We start from the raw sequence: 14,538 nt of genomic DNA on the forward strand, positions 1-14,538 counted from the left end.
GCCCAATTTTTTTTTTTTTTTTTTTTTTTTTTTTTTGAGTTGGAGTCTCATTCTGTTGCTCAAGCTGGAGTACCATGGCACACTCATAGCCACCCCAGTGTTGCCCTGCTGGGCTCAGGTGATCCTTCTGCCTCAGCCCTCCAAGTAGCCAGAACCACAGGTGTGCGCTACCACACCTGGCTAATTTTTTTTTTAATTTATCGTAGAGACGAAGTCTTGCCAAATTGCCCGGGCTAGTCTTGAACCTGCGGACTCAGGCAATCCCCTCGCCTCAACCTCCCAAAGTGCTGGGATTACAGACTGAGCCACTGAACCTAGCCTCCGATTCTTGCTTTTAATGACCCCTAAACACAAGCCCACAACTACAATCTGCTACCCATCTGAAGAAACAGTGATGTGTCCCAGTGCCAGAGAAAAAGCCAGGTGTTAAGATTTTCTGGAGGAATTGGAACTTTGTGGGAATTGTACTGGCAGGCCAACCCGTCAGCCAGCCACCAGTGAGACCAGACTGTGCCTCTGTGAATGTTAATACACGCAGCCCCTCCCTCGAGTGTCACCTCCTCACAAACAGGAACAACTCCACAGCTTCCCCCGTCTGCTTCACACGAAGTACAGCTCTTTAAGGCCCTGATGGAGGTTCGATTGAGAAGGGCAGTGCGTGTGCAAAGAGCCTGGGGAAGGACCCTGAGAATGGAAACGCTGTCCAGAGCCTCTTGGCCCTGCTGCCTCACCCCATGCCCTTCCAGATGGCACAGCTGCCCCCACCCATCTCTGTGTGTCACACACACACACACACACACACACACACACACACACACACACACACACACACACGGGCCCTCCCAGAGTTAAGGACTCGGTTGTGGGAAGAGAGAGAGGCAAGACAAGTGAGACTGAAGCCTGAGGAAGCTGCTTTCACAGAATTTATTTTTCAGAGTTCAGAAGTCTGAGCCAGGGTAGGGCAGAACCTAGGACTCTGTCCTGGGTACAAGATTCTGAAGAAAATTCCCAAGATTCCTGCGAATGTTCCTAAACTTGTCACGAATCCTCCTACCAATATTCCGAAAGAACCTGCCCAGCCTGGCAGGTCTCCTGGTGTTCTGGACATAAACCAAGAGGAAGAAACAGGTTTCTTGCTGAGGTTGTGCCTGGGATCCAAGGCCCCTCCCCACCCAGACACCCACTTCTTAGGTCACCCTAGGAGCTTTGGGGCCTCAGTTCACCATCTGGCTGTGACCTTTGAAGCATGTGGTTGAATCCCTATACCTAGTAAAAAGATGGGAAAACTGATGCCTAGGATTGGCTAGGGACTCCCCAAGGTCACACAGCTCATCCCAGCAATGCTGAGATGGGAACTCAAGACTGAGAGTTCATTACTCTGTCAGTAGCTCCCAAACTTTACAGGAGTCAGAATTTCCTGGAGAGCTTGTTAAAAAACAAATTTCAGGGCCCCTACTCCAGAGTCTGTCTGATTCAGTAGGTCTGAATGGGGCCTGAGAATTCGCATTTCTAACAAGTTCCCAGGATGGACTACACTTTGAGAACCACTGCTCTAAGGGATTCCAGAGCCATCCCAGAGATGGAGTTCAAGTTGAGGGAAGGGCCCAATGTAGGGGTGGCTTTCTCTGCCCTGGGTGGGGCAGCAGTTGATTGGCCCATAGTATGGTCCTTGCCCTACCTCCCTATCAGTCCCAGCATCCCAGAACAGTCCACTCACCTCATCACAGTTGAGGTCAAAGGAGCCCCTGGCCTGGTCCAGGGTGACTGTTCCCACACACTGCTTCACCAACTAAAAGAAAAAGCTCACAGTCAGGCTAGAACCAGTTTGCCATAACCTCTCAGTCCCACCTCAGTGGCTGGAAATGATCCCCAAGGGTCCTCTGTTCAGCCCTCAGAAGACACCCACCTGCACCCCCAGCATCTAGCTCACCCCATTCTCCTTGAAGTCACACTGCTCCAGTGGCTGCTGCGATGTCCTGGGACACACTGTCTCCTTCACCGTGAAACTGACATCCTTTGGAGTGTCTGGGTCCTCGTCCTGGTCAGGAGAGAAAATGGAGAGTCCATGCTCAGGCCCATTCTTGCCTTCTCTCATTTGACTCCCTGATACCCAAAAAGAACAGGCTTTCAACGACACCTACTGTGTACCAAGTACTGGGCTTGGTGCTGAGGCACAGAGGACAGGAGAACCGAGCCCATTCCTGCCCCTCTCAAGCTTACAGTGAGTAGAAGCAGACCTCAGACAAGCTCTAACAGGGAGCACCTCCCACTCTGGGGTGGGTATAAGGGAAATCAAGGGACTTCCTGGAAGACAAGTCATGTCTACTGAACCCTCAATCCTGGGCAGAGCCCTTCCCTGTCCAGGCAAACAGGTACAGAAGAGACTCAGAGCAGGAGAAGTCACTCTTCAGAGCCAGTGACCCCACCCTGGTCCCTGGAGCTCCCAGAAGTCCCTACAGCCTGCATGGGGTGACGATGGGGGCCCCTCAGCCACAGCAGGGATTCTAAGGCAGGAAGCTCTTGTGCTAGGAGGAGATACAACTCCTGAGGAGGTGGTTCCTGGCAGGAGGTGCAGCAGGAACAAAGAGTGTGACAGTGTGACAGAGGCTAGCTGGAGCAGAGCCTCTCCTCCTCACACCTCACCTCAGTGGGCTGCAGGTCCTGGTGCAGGAGACGGTAAAGGTTGGGCTCTGAGGACTGCTCGTTGAAGCCATCCACAGCACGAAGCACAGCCTCCTGGTAGCTGAGGGTCTGGGCTGTGGTGGCCAGAGGCATCAGCAGGCCCAGCAGCAGCAGCACCAGTGACCACCGCCCCAAGAAGGAGCCATCCCTCTGGGTCTCCATGGTCTCCAAGGCTGCCTCCCCTCAGCCCACAGGAGCCTCCTTTATGCCCAGTCCATGTCTGATGCAAAGGCCCAAGCAGGAACCTTCCGGACCCACCCCATCCCTGGCTGCCTGCCAGGGTGTGGGCTGGGGCTTGCCTCAGCCCCTGCTGTTGCTTCACAGGACTTGCTGGGCAGTGAGTGAGGTCTGCCTTGTGGGCAAGATGAGGAAATGGTTTCTCCATCTCCCTGACAATCTCCTGGACCCCACGGGGGACTGTCATTGCCTGGGTTGCTCAAGAGGTTTGAGCCTCTCAGGAGAGCAAAAGAGCCAGGTGCCCATCCTGCATCCTTCTACTCCTCAGGAATCAAGGTAATGGATTCAGTGCTCCCTGCTAAATCTCCAGCTCTCGGCGCTGCCTGGCACCCAGTAGCCATTGATTAACATTTGATGAAAGAATACCAGTAGCCACCTCCCACCTACAGTCACCTACCCAAGGGCGAAGTGGCCTGTTGAGTTCTAGGCCTACCACCTGTTCTCTGGAGTCAGCTCTCAGCCTGTTCAGGGTCTCTGCACCATTAATCCCTCTCTCCTGAATTCTCCACTGTCTCTCAGTCTAAAAACGTCCCCAGACCCCTCCAGACACGACTGTTCATATCTTCTCCCCAGTGGAGTCTGAGGAAACATCTCCACTTGTTAATCCCAATTCTTCACTCTCCTTCACGCTCAGGACACTGCAGACTGGCCAGCCCTCACTGGTCACCCTCAAGCCTGGTCTTCGTCTGCATAGGCACTGGTGTCCCTTCCCTCCTGCTGCCCCAATCTTCCCAGGGCCATTCTTCTGCTTTCCCTCCTACCTCCCTGGCGGCTCCTTCTCATCTCCCCCTGCCCAAGGGCCATCCTCTTAATATCGAGGGCTTGTGGACTTGCCGCTTGAACTGCTGCTCTTCCCTTGCCCCAGGTCTCCCCAGGGACACCCCTTCCAGGACACGAGTTACAATGGACAGACACTACCTAGTCTGTATCTCTGAGTTTAAGACTCCAATGAGTTGTCTGCTCTTCCGATGACAGCTGGCTGCATGAGGCCTGAGCTGAAAGCCTGGGGAGCACCCACCTCTCCTTCTTCCTCCTAGGTACACTCCCTCTGGCCTCCCCCTGCCCCTGCCTGTTTCCTGTCACCATCTTCTCTCCCATGAGGCTACCCCAACCTTCAGACTTCGCCTCCTCTAGGTTCCAGGCTCTCCCCAGGCCGCAGTTTACCCTCTGCACCACCATCCAGGAGCTCCTTCAAACCACTGCTCTGGCCACTTCACCCCTCTGCCTTCAGGCACACGACCCCTGGCCTGGCATCTGGGACTTCAGCCTTGTTGCTCCCATTGCTCTCACCACAGCCATACACACCTCAGGTGTCAAGCTGCCACACACCCTTATTGCTTTGGCTCACCTGAGCCTCCTGCTTGCTCTCCCAACTCTACACCTAATCCTGCATTGGCCTGTCCTTTCACCTCATCTTCACACCAGACACGGCAACCAGACACAAAAACCTCCTCTTTGCCCCCACAGCTTCCAAGCAGTCTCCCCCAATTTGACCTTAAATGTCTCCCTGTCCAGTGCTCTGGCCGAGACATCAAGCTGGGGTGGTTGGTGCTGGGAGAGGGAAAGAACACAGGGAGAGATGATACACCAAAGTGTCAGCAGGGGCCAGGTATGGTGACTCACACCTGTAACCCTAGCACTTTGGGAGGTCAAGATGGGAGGATTGCTTGAGCCTGGGAGTTCAAGACTAGCCTGGGCAACATAGCAAGAACTCATCTCCACACACACGAAAAAAGTGACAGAGAGGTCCAGAGTCCATGAGGCAAATTTTGGCCCCAGATCCTCTGTGGACTGGCCATGTGGCCATGAGGCCTGAAGTACTACTTGGCCTCATTTGGCCTATAGGACACTTGGGGGCCTGGAAGGTGGAAGCCTGGATGAAGGCTGCTAGTTGTGCACTTGGCCTTGAGAAAGGAAAGAGAAGTGGGCTTCTGTGCAACCTGGTTTCACAGTCCAGGTGTTGCCCCAGTGGCCTCTTGGTTAAGCAGAGCTTGCACATCAGGCTTTTTATGGTAGTTGGAGAAAGGACCATCCAGGGACATCAGGCCTCTCAGACGTTGCCTGGCTCCTTCACCTTTCTTACTGGCTTCAGGATCCCCAAGAAGTCAAACTGGGAGAGAAGCAGATGTCAGTGTTAGTCCTTAGAACAGGGCGTGAGCCCTGTGCAGTCCTGCCTTCCTCTAGGTCAGATCCAACATGCTCTGAGCCCCTTCCCAATTGCCTCAAGGGAACATTCTACTTCAGCCAGATACTCCAGACACATTCTAGACACTCCTCTTGCATGAAATCAGCCAGAACCCACACGACTGATACAAGACTCAGGGCCTCGCTTTCCCTCTTTGGGTCATGGCACAAATTCCAGGTTTCCCAGGCTCCAGGAGTAAGTCCTGCCCGGGGCTGGGTACATGCTGGTCAGTATCTATCACATAAGGTAGGAATGACTCATACCCTTAGAACTCATGGCTGCCCTTCCCTATGGAGGGAAGGGGAGAGGCTCTCACCAGTTGACCTTTTTCATAGTGTCTCACCTCCCCCCCTTTTTTTTGAGTCAGAGTCATACTGTCTTCCAGGCTGGAGTGCAATGGCACACTCATGGCACTGCAGCCTCAACCGGCTGGGCTCAGCACCTGGCTATGTCTCACCCCATTAACAGGGTGGTCAGGCTGATCTGAGTGCAGTGGTGTTTACAACTAATTGATCACAACCAGTTACAGATTTCTTTGTTCCTTCTCCACTCCCACTGCTTTGCTTGATTAGAAAAAAAAGAAAAAAAAAAAACCAGGGTGATCTGAAGATTCTAGGAGAGGCTAGGCATGATGGCTCACACCTGTAATTCCAGCACTTTGTGAGACTGGGTTGGGAGGTTTGCTTGAGCCCAGAAGTTTAAGACCAGTCTGGGTAACTTGGCAAGATCTCGTCTGTACAAAAAAATCAAAAAAATTAGCTGAAAGTGATGACACAGGCCTATAGTCCCAGCTACTTGGGATGCTGAGGCAGAAGGATTGCCTGAGCCAAGGAAGTCAAGGCTGCAGTGAGCCATGATCATTGATGATGCCAATGCATTCCAGTCTAGGCCACAGAGTGAGACCCTGACTTAAAAAATAAAAAATAAGAATAAATTTAAAAGCAAATTCTAGGCCGGGTGCAAATGGCTCAAGTCTGTTATCCCAGCACTTTGGGAGACTGAGGCAAGAGGATTGCCTGAGTTCAGAGGTTCGAGACCAGCCTGGGCAACTTGGTGAGACCCCTCCATCTCTACAATAAATCAATAAATTAGTCGGGCATGTTTGCACATGTCGTGGTTCCAGCTACTTGGAAGGCTGAAGCAGAAGGATCACCTAAGCCCAGCAGGTCGAGGCTGTGGTAGCTGTGAGTGTCACTACACTCCAGTCTGGATGACAGCGTGAGATTCAGACTAAAAAAAAAAAAAAAAGCTAGATAAATGTCCCTTCCCTCAGCATCAACCCTTCCTAGAGGCCAGAGCAATTCCTGTCTCTCTGGTTAGGTCTTTCACTCTTTCTCACTCTGAATATCCAAGCCCTACTTACATCTCTCAGCAGATGGGTCCATAGCCCCTTCCTTTCCTTCAGACCTGGTAGGCACCAGCTCCTACACAATGTGACCAGGAAACTTAGTCCACTGAGGGTACTAAAGACTCTGGAAAACCTTCCATGGATTAGTACATGCTAAAGCCATCCTCTTCCACTCCAGAATCCCTCCTTCATTGGCAAGCAAGGCTCACCTTAGCTTTCTCTCTCCATTCCCTCTCTGGCTGCCTGTCTGCAGCCCTGAAGCCTAAAGAGCCAGTGGTGGTCCTGGTTGAAGCACCCCCCCAGGCCTGCTTGCCTCTGAGACAACTTTTACAGGATGGCCAGCTTATCTTTAAAGTAGAAAGCTTTAGCCACCTCAGTAAAACTGGAGGGGATTATTTTGTGTGAAATAAACTTGTATTTGTGTGAAAAAAAAAACTTAAAAAAATAAGTAGGCCTGGCTTGGTGGCTCAGTCTGTAATTCCAGCACTTTGGGAGGCCGAGGTGAGTGGATTGCCTAAGGCTGCCAGTTCGAGACCAGCCTGGGCAACTTGGTGAGACCTCGTCTCTACAATAAAATTTTTAAAATAGCCGGGCATGGTAGCACGTGTCTGTAGTTCCCGGCTACTCAGAAGGCTGAGGCAGAAAGATCGCTGGAGCCCAGAAGGTCAATGCTGGGGTAGCCGTGAGCATACCACTGCACTCTAGCCTGGGTGAAGGAGTGAGACTCCAACTCAAAAAAAAAAAAAAGTAGAAAGCTATACAGACAGCTTGTTCATCCCCTCAGGAAGCACTGGGGAAGGAGTCCCGGGATGGGAATCCCAGGAACCATAACAGTCCCCAGCCTCTGGCTCTGTGGACAAGCCACTGTCCCTCTGTGCCCAAAGTCTATAGTCAGCATGACAGAGAGCTGAGGGCTTGGCAGTCAAGAGCTCAGGCTCCCTCACCAGGCTTCCTGGGTTCCTGGCTCAGTCCTGCCGTGACCAGCTCTGTGGTCTTGGGTACCTACTTATCTGTCTGCATCTCAGTCTTCTCATCCGTAAAACAGGGATGATAATTACAGTGTTCAGTTTACAGAATTGTTGTGAGGGACAAATGTAACACGATGTGTGGCCAGTACATGTGAGTTGGATTTGTTGTTATTAATGTGACTTCTTAGGTTAATTCTTCAGAAGTAAACATGGTACCCAGGAGATAGTAAAATTGGGGTGACTCAGACCATGAACTGACATCCCTCAGAAAGTCAGAATCCTCTGAAATGCAGGTTTTACACAAGGTGATCCTCAAGGCCCCCTTGTTTGCTTTTTTTTTTGAGTCAGAGTTTTACTCTGTCACCCAGACTGGAGTGCAGTGGCACACTCAACGGCCACCACAGCCTTGACCTGCTGGGCTCAGGTGATCCTTCTGCCTCAGTCTTCCAAGTAATTGGAACTTCAGACGCCTGCTACCACGCCCTGTTAATTATTTGATTTATTGTTGAGATGAGGACTTGCCAAGTTGTCCAGGCTGGTCTCAAACCCCTGAACTCAAGCAGTCTTCTCACCTTGGCCTCCCAAAGTGCTAGGATTACAGGCTTGAGCCACCAACCCAGTCTTTGTTTGCATTTTTACAAGATCAACCCAAAACACATGTGGCTTTAATGGTGGAGCTTTAGGTGCCAGTATAAGTGAAGTGTTTATTACAGAATTTCAAATGCTAGTGTTAGTAGGGGGAACGGGTGGCAATGGTTCCCAAGTCCAGCCACTGTAGGAATCTCCGTTTACCACACTGGGTAAGTAGACACGTATGTCACATGTCCACGTGAATCTCCCAGGGGGAGAAGGAATGTGAACAGATGTAAAATATCCCAACTTGTCATGAGTGAGTTTTTGCTCTTGGGCAATTTTTTTTTTTGGCATTGGAGTCTCACTGTCACCCAGGCTGGAGTGCAGTGGCATGTCACCGCAGCCTCAACCTGCTGGGCTCAGGCGATCTTTCCACTTCAGCCTTCAGCTGGAACTACAGGCACATGCCACCATGCCCGGCTAATTTTTTGATTTGCTGTAGAAATGAAGTCTCATCAAATTTCCTGGGCTGGTCTCGAACCCCAGGACTCAGGTCTTCCTCTCACCTCTGTCTCCCAAAGTGCTGGGATTACAGACATCAGGCACCATGCCCAGCTGTTCTTGGGCGTGTTAACCCTCCTGCTCCTCACTCTGCTTTAAGATAGGGCCACTGGGGTCTACCTGGAGACCTATGAGGCAATACATGTGTGGGTAGTGCCTGACCCATAGCACCTGAGCATAAACTACCTGAGCAGACAGTCCACCCCTCCAAGGGGCTTCAGGTGGGCTTCCAACTCTGCAAAGCAGTGAACCGAGGGCAGCACAGCAGCATGGCCCTGGTAGCACAGGTCACTCAACCTCTACTTCTGGCAAGTTGCACCCTCCCCCGCTCTCCTCCCCCAATGAATCTCAGTTTTCTTGTGCAAAAATTGAGACAGTAAGTCCAGTTCTTCTGGACAGCAATGCACTGGAGTCAGATGTATTCTCAGATAGAAGTTCCCTTCCCTATTCCTGGACACAGGGCAGAGTGTGCTTACACCTTGTGGTGGACAGAAGGCACCAACGTGATTCTACCCAGAGAATTCCCTGCTCTGCCTTCTTTTTTTTTTTGAGTTGGAATCTCACTCTGTTGCCCAGGATGGAGTGCAGTAACATGCTCACGGCCACCCCAGCCTCGACTAACTGGGCTCAGGCGATCCTTCTGCCTCAGCCTTCCAAGTAACCGGAACTGCAGGCACGCGCTACCACGCCTTGCTAATTTTTTGTAGAGATGAGGTGTTGCCCAGGCTTGTCTCAAACCATGGGCTCAGGCAATCCCACCTTGGCCTTGCAAAGTGCTGAGATTACAGGCTTGAGCCACAGTACCCAGCCATGCCTTCTTTTCACGAGTAAGATTGTATTGTCCAGAGAACTGGGGCAGAGTTCTTAAGCACCATCCATTACTAGCTGTGTGACTTTGAGCAAGTTGCTTTGTTTTCCTGGGAATGTCTTCATCTGCAGAATGGGAATGATATGCCCTTCAGTGTTTGTGTGGGGACAAATGTGACAGTGGGTGAGAAAATGCATGTTCACTATCAACACCTGCACTTTCAGGGTGTTTTGCAAGTGAGGGCAGGGTCAGGTCTCCTTGCTCTGGGATGGCCTTGACACATATGCACTCATGAAATCTTGGGAACTCTGCCTCCTACCTTCCCAAAATCGACATTCACTGCCTTAGGCTTCTGTCACATTTCTTTTTTATTTTTTAATTTTTTATTTTTTTGAGTTGGAGTCTCACTGTGTTGCCCAGGCTGGAGGGCAATGGCATGCTATGGCTCGACCTGCTGTGCTCAGGCAATCCTTCCACCTCAACCTTCCAGGTAGCTGGAAATACAGGCACATGCTACCAAGCTAATTTTTTTATTTATCATAGAGATGAGGTCTTGCCAAGTTGCCCAGACTGGTCTTGAATCCCTGGGCTCAGGCAATTCTCTCGCCTTGGCCTCCCAAAGTACTGGGATTACGGGCTTGAGCCACTGCGCCCAGTCACATTTCTTTTTTAATTTTTATTTCTCAATGTGTTTTTGAGTTGGAGTCTCACTCTGTCACTGAGGTTGGAGTGCAGTGGCTCGCTCATGGCCACCACAGCCTCAACCTGCTGGGTTCAGGCTTCCAAGTAGCTGGAATGACTGGCGGGCACCACCACACCAAGCTAATTTTTTTTATTGGATGTATTGTGGAGAGAAGTTCTCTCCAATTTGCCCAAGCTGGTCTCAAAGCCCTGGGCTCACGCAATCCTCTTGCCTCCACCTCCCAAAGTGCTAGGATTACAGGCATGAGCCACTGCATCCAGCTATTGTCCCATTTCTACTAAGAGTCAGCCTCTCCATGCTGTCCCCTGGATGTCACCCCCAGTTGAGATCCTCTGAGATGCACCCTCCACCAACACCAGGCTGGGAAATAGCTAAACAACTCCACTTTAGACTCACACTGTATTTATCTGTCAGGATAGTCCCCAGGGTGGGACCACAAGTCTTCTCAGGTAAAAGTCATGGAGGCCTGGGCTACCCTTCCCAACTGGAAGTCCCTGAATTATCTCTTCTTTCCAAGCTCCTACTCATAAGGCTACACCTCCTCCCCAGGCCAAGGGCTTCCCAAATGTGACAATGTTATCTGTCTCTCAAGCAGGGACTCCCAAGGGCAAGACTCTGCATTCCCTTCAGCTCACAGCCACCCTAGGGGAAAGGAGCCCTTTCCTCTTTGGTCCCCTTTTAGGAGCTGGCACTGGGCTCTTCCCTCAGAGGGTCCTGATGGGTGAGGGCAGCTGCCTGCAGGTCTAGAGCCAAGTTCAGGAATCATTTGTCACAAGAACAACCATACAGCACAAGGTGATAGATAACTTCTGGCAAATATGCCTTTGTTTCCTGAACTGATTCCCAAGAAGGACCTGGGACATGGTGTCCAGGGAGGTGGAGGCTTTGTTCACTCATAGGGGAAAGGCCATATGCTCTGACTCACAGGACCCCTCTGTCTTCCTTTGGAGGGGGAATTGTCAAGCAATAGTTTATGTTCTCCTAGAAAAGGCCAAGATAGCCACGGGCAACCACATGCTGTCCTGTCCAGGAATACCCACCCAGGGCCAGGGGCTCATAGCATAATTCAGGTTTCCCAACCCTGCATTTGCCACCAATGAGGAAGACATGGCCTCAAGCTTTTTTTTTTTTTGAGTTGGAGTCTCACTCCATCACCCCTGCTGAAGTTCAGTGGCACGCTCACGGCCACCCCAGCGTTGACCTGCTAGGCTCCGGCAATCCTTCCTCCTCAGCCTTCCAAGTAGCCAGAACTACAGGTACACGCTACCACACTGGCTAATTTTTTGATATATTGTAGAGATGAGGTCTCACCAAGTTGCCCAGGCTGTTCTCAAACGCGTGGGCTCAGGTAATCCCCTCACCTCAGCCTCCCAAAGTGCTGGGATTACAGACTTGAACCACTGTGCCTGGCTCAAGTTCCTTGCCAGGTGACATTTTCCTGAGCCCTTCCCCATGGCCAATCTCTCCCCTCATCGGTGATCCATAAATCCTGTGCAGCTCCGACATTTCTATGCCTTCAGATGGCCAGAGATTATTTGCCAGGCTGCCTGCTGCTCACCTCTGCTTAGTGACCTGACTCACCCCACTGGAGTCTTTGATTTCTCCTTTGGCTCCTCCCTGACCCCAATCCTAACCAGCTCTCCTCTCACTGTTCTCTGCCCATCAGATCTTGCTCATATCTGCTCTAATGTGTTGGCCAATATGGTAACCATAACACATGTGGCAATTTAGATTTCAATTCAAATTAATTAAATTTGAATATAATTAAAAATCAGTTCCTCCAGGCCAGACATACTGGCTCACACTTGTAATTCCAATACTACGGGAGGCTGAGGCGAGAGGATTGCTTGAGCCCAGTCTGAGCAATATAGTGAGACCCTGTCTCTATAGAAAATTTTTGTGAAAGTTACATGGGTGTGGTGGTATGTACCTATAGTCCCAGCTACTCAAGAGGCTGAGGAAGGAGGACTAATGGAGCCTAGGAGTTTGAGACTGCTGTGAACTATGATTGTGCCACTACACTCCTGTCTAGGTGACAGAGTAAGAACCTGTTTTTGTTTTAAAAAGCTGGGCACAGTGGCTCAAGCTTGTACACCCAGCACTTTGGAAGGCCAAGACAAGAGGATTGCCTGAGCTCAGAGGTTTGAGACCAACCTGGGCAACTTGGTGAGACCTCGTCTCTGCAATAAATCAAAAAATAAGCCAGTTGTGGTAGTGTGCGCCTGTAATTCCAGCTACTTGGAAGGCTGAGGCAAAAGGATCACCTGAGCCCAGCATGTCAAGGCTGCAGTAACTGTGAATATGCCACTGCACCCCAGCCTGGGTGACAGAGTGAGACTCTGACTCAAACAAGAAAAAAAAAAGAAAAGGTTAGTTCCTCTGTCACGCTAATCCCATTTCAAGGGCCCAGTAGTCACATGTGGACATCTCAGATATGGAACATTTTCTTCATCACAGAATGTTCTATTGGACAATGGGCCTGGAGGTAGAGAGAGAACTGGGAGGAGAGAAGCTCCTTGTGACAACTTTGCGTGAGAAGGGCAAGCTTTGAACCTGTGACATGCTTTCTTTTTTTTTTTTTGAGTTGGAGTCTCACTCTGTCGCCCAGGCTGAGCTCGACCTGCTGGGCTCAGGCGATCCTTCTGCCTCAGCCTCCCAAGTAGCTGGAACTACAGGTGCACGCTACTACGCCCGGCTAATTTTTATTTATTGTAGAGATGAGGTCTCACCAAGTTGCCTGAGCTGGTCTCGAACCTGCGGGCTCAGGTACTCCACTCACCTCCGCATCCCAAAGTGCTGGGATGATTACAGGCTGAGCCACCGAGCCCAGCCTCGACATGCTGTCTTTCTATGAATGTTTAGAAGTACACCCTTGACAACGCCTCCAAAGAAAAAGGTTTTTGTGTAGGAGACAGTGGTGAGAAATGGCCATCCCTCAGCAGGTGGCTGACTGGAGAAGGCCTCCGACATCATGGGTCATGGCTAGAGGGAAGCAGCTCCGTGAGGGTGCATAGTTGGCCTGTCTCAGGTGGGATTTTATGGTAGGAACATCATACTGGTTGCATTGATGAAGGGCTGCAGTTTCCGGGAGCCCTAGAATCATGACTTGTGGGAATCTATCCTCTACTGTCCTCACTGTCCACATAATCACCTCTACTGGCCACCCTCATAATCACACCCAGTGCAGGATCTCTGTTCCCCAAAATGACTGGGAAAGAGATTTTCTCCTTGCCTTACAGGCGAGGTCAAGAGCCTGTAGCTAGAGGTTGTGAGGTACTAAGGGCCTGGAAGTCAGGTCCCTCCGGGTGCTATTTTTGAGTTGGGACTTAGGGCACAGAGGGTCAAAGGTCACCTCCTGGATATTTCCACCTCCTGTCTGTTTTTGGATGTGGATTTGGAGGCCCTGGACAGAAAGAGACCAGAACCAAGGCCTTCAAGTGAGTTCTGGGCAAGTGTCCAGCCATCTCTAATGCGATTTATGGATCTGCTTACCTCTAGGATCTGCTTGCCTCCAGGTCTGCACATGTGAAAAAGGCTCAGGGAGTTAGTCAAGGATTAGGCCAACCTAGAGCAACAGGAACAAGCTACCACCCAAGAGGCTGCTGCCAAGAGACTGTGCCAACATCCTCTTCCCTACCCTGAAGAGCTGCAAGAGAGGCAGGCTAGCTTGAACAGAGCTCAGAAAGGGGTAAGAGTCTCAGGAAGACATGGATAAGGCAGCTGGGGAGTGTGTCCCCTACATGCAGAGCTTTGGTTTGTCAAATGGGGCTGAATTAGGGCTGTCAAAGAAAACCTGGGTTGCAAAGAAGTCTGACACCTACATAGGGGTCAGCTTCGTACAAGCACAGAAATATATTCACAGGAGCCCTGACACTGGCTTATGGAGTGAGGAGAGGAGGTTTCTTTCCCATGGCACTGCCCTGGCTCCAGGAATTGAGCTCTGAGCAGAACTGACCAAGAAGGAGTGTGCCCATCGGAGGCAACTGGGGAGAAAAGGCTGTGGTTGGGCCTGCCCAGGGAGAGTTGAAGGGACTGAGTGGGCAGCAGCAGGAGAGAAGACAGCCCCTGATTAGCCTCCTGCTCCTGGCCTTCCCCTCCAGCTCTCCCACCAGGAAGTCCTCCAGAGGATGTGTCTGTCTATAGTCAGAACAAACTCCCAACCAACCCTTGCTAGTAGCTGCAGGGATTGGAAAGCAGATGCTTGCTCCCAGGTTGACTCTTTTTTGTTATAACAACTTTATTGAGCCGGGCTCGGTGGCTCAGCCTGCAATTCTGTGTTTTGGGAGGCTGAGGTGTGTGGATTGCCGGAGCCCGCAGGTTCGAGACCAGCCTGGGCAACTTGGGAAGACCTCACCTCTACAATAAATCAAAAAATTAGCCGGGCACGGTAGCACGCGCCTGTGGTACCAGCTTCTTAGAAGGCTGAGGCGGAAGGATCGCCAGAGCCCAGCAGGTCGAGGCTGCAGTGGCCGG

General features: G+C 51.2%; 1 protein-coding gene across 1 annotated transcript; it reads right to left on the minus strand.

Annotated features, from left to right (window-relative positions):
* Window positions 1-968: 968 nt before the first annotated feature.
* Window positions 969-2,847, minus strand: CAMP (cathelicidin antimicrobial peptide). Its single transcript, XM_008049604.2, has 4 exons — window positions 2,644-2,847; window positions 1,931-2,038; window positions 1,718-1,789; window positions 969-1,100 (listed from the first exon to the last, which is right to left on the minus strand). Exons 1-4 carry the CDS (start codon window positions 2,842-2,844, stop codon window positions 969-971), a joined length of 513 nt encoding a protein of 170 aa, XP_008047795.1. The 5' UTR covers window positions 2,845-2,847.
* Window positions 2,848-14,538: the final 11,691 nt, after the last annotated feature.

The sequence above is a fragment of the Carlito syrichta genome, unplaced genomic scaffold, assembly GCF_000164805.1.
Source record: "Carlito syrichta isolate Samal-C Ts95f unplaced genomic scaffold, Tarsius_syrichta-2.0.1 Scaffold135829, whole genome shotgun sequence".
Lineage (NCBI taxonomy): Eukaryota > Metazoa > Chordata > Mammalia > Primates > Tarsiidae > Carlito > Carlito syrichta.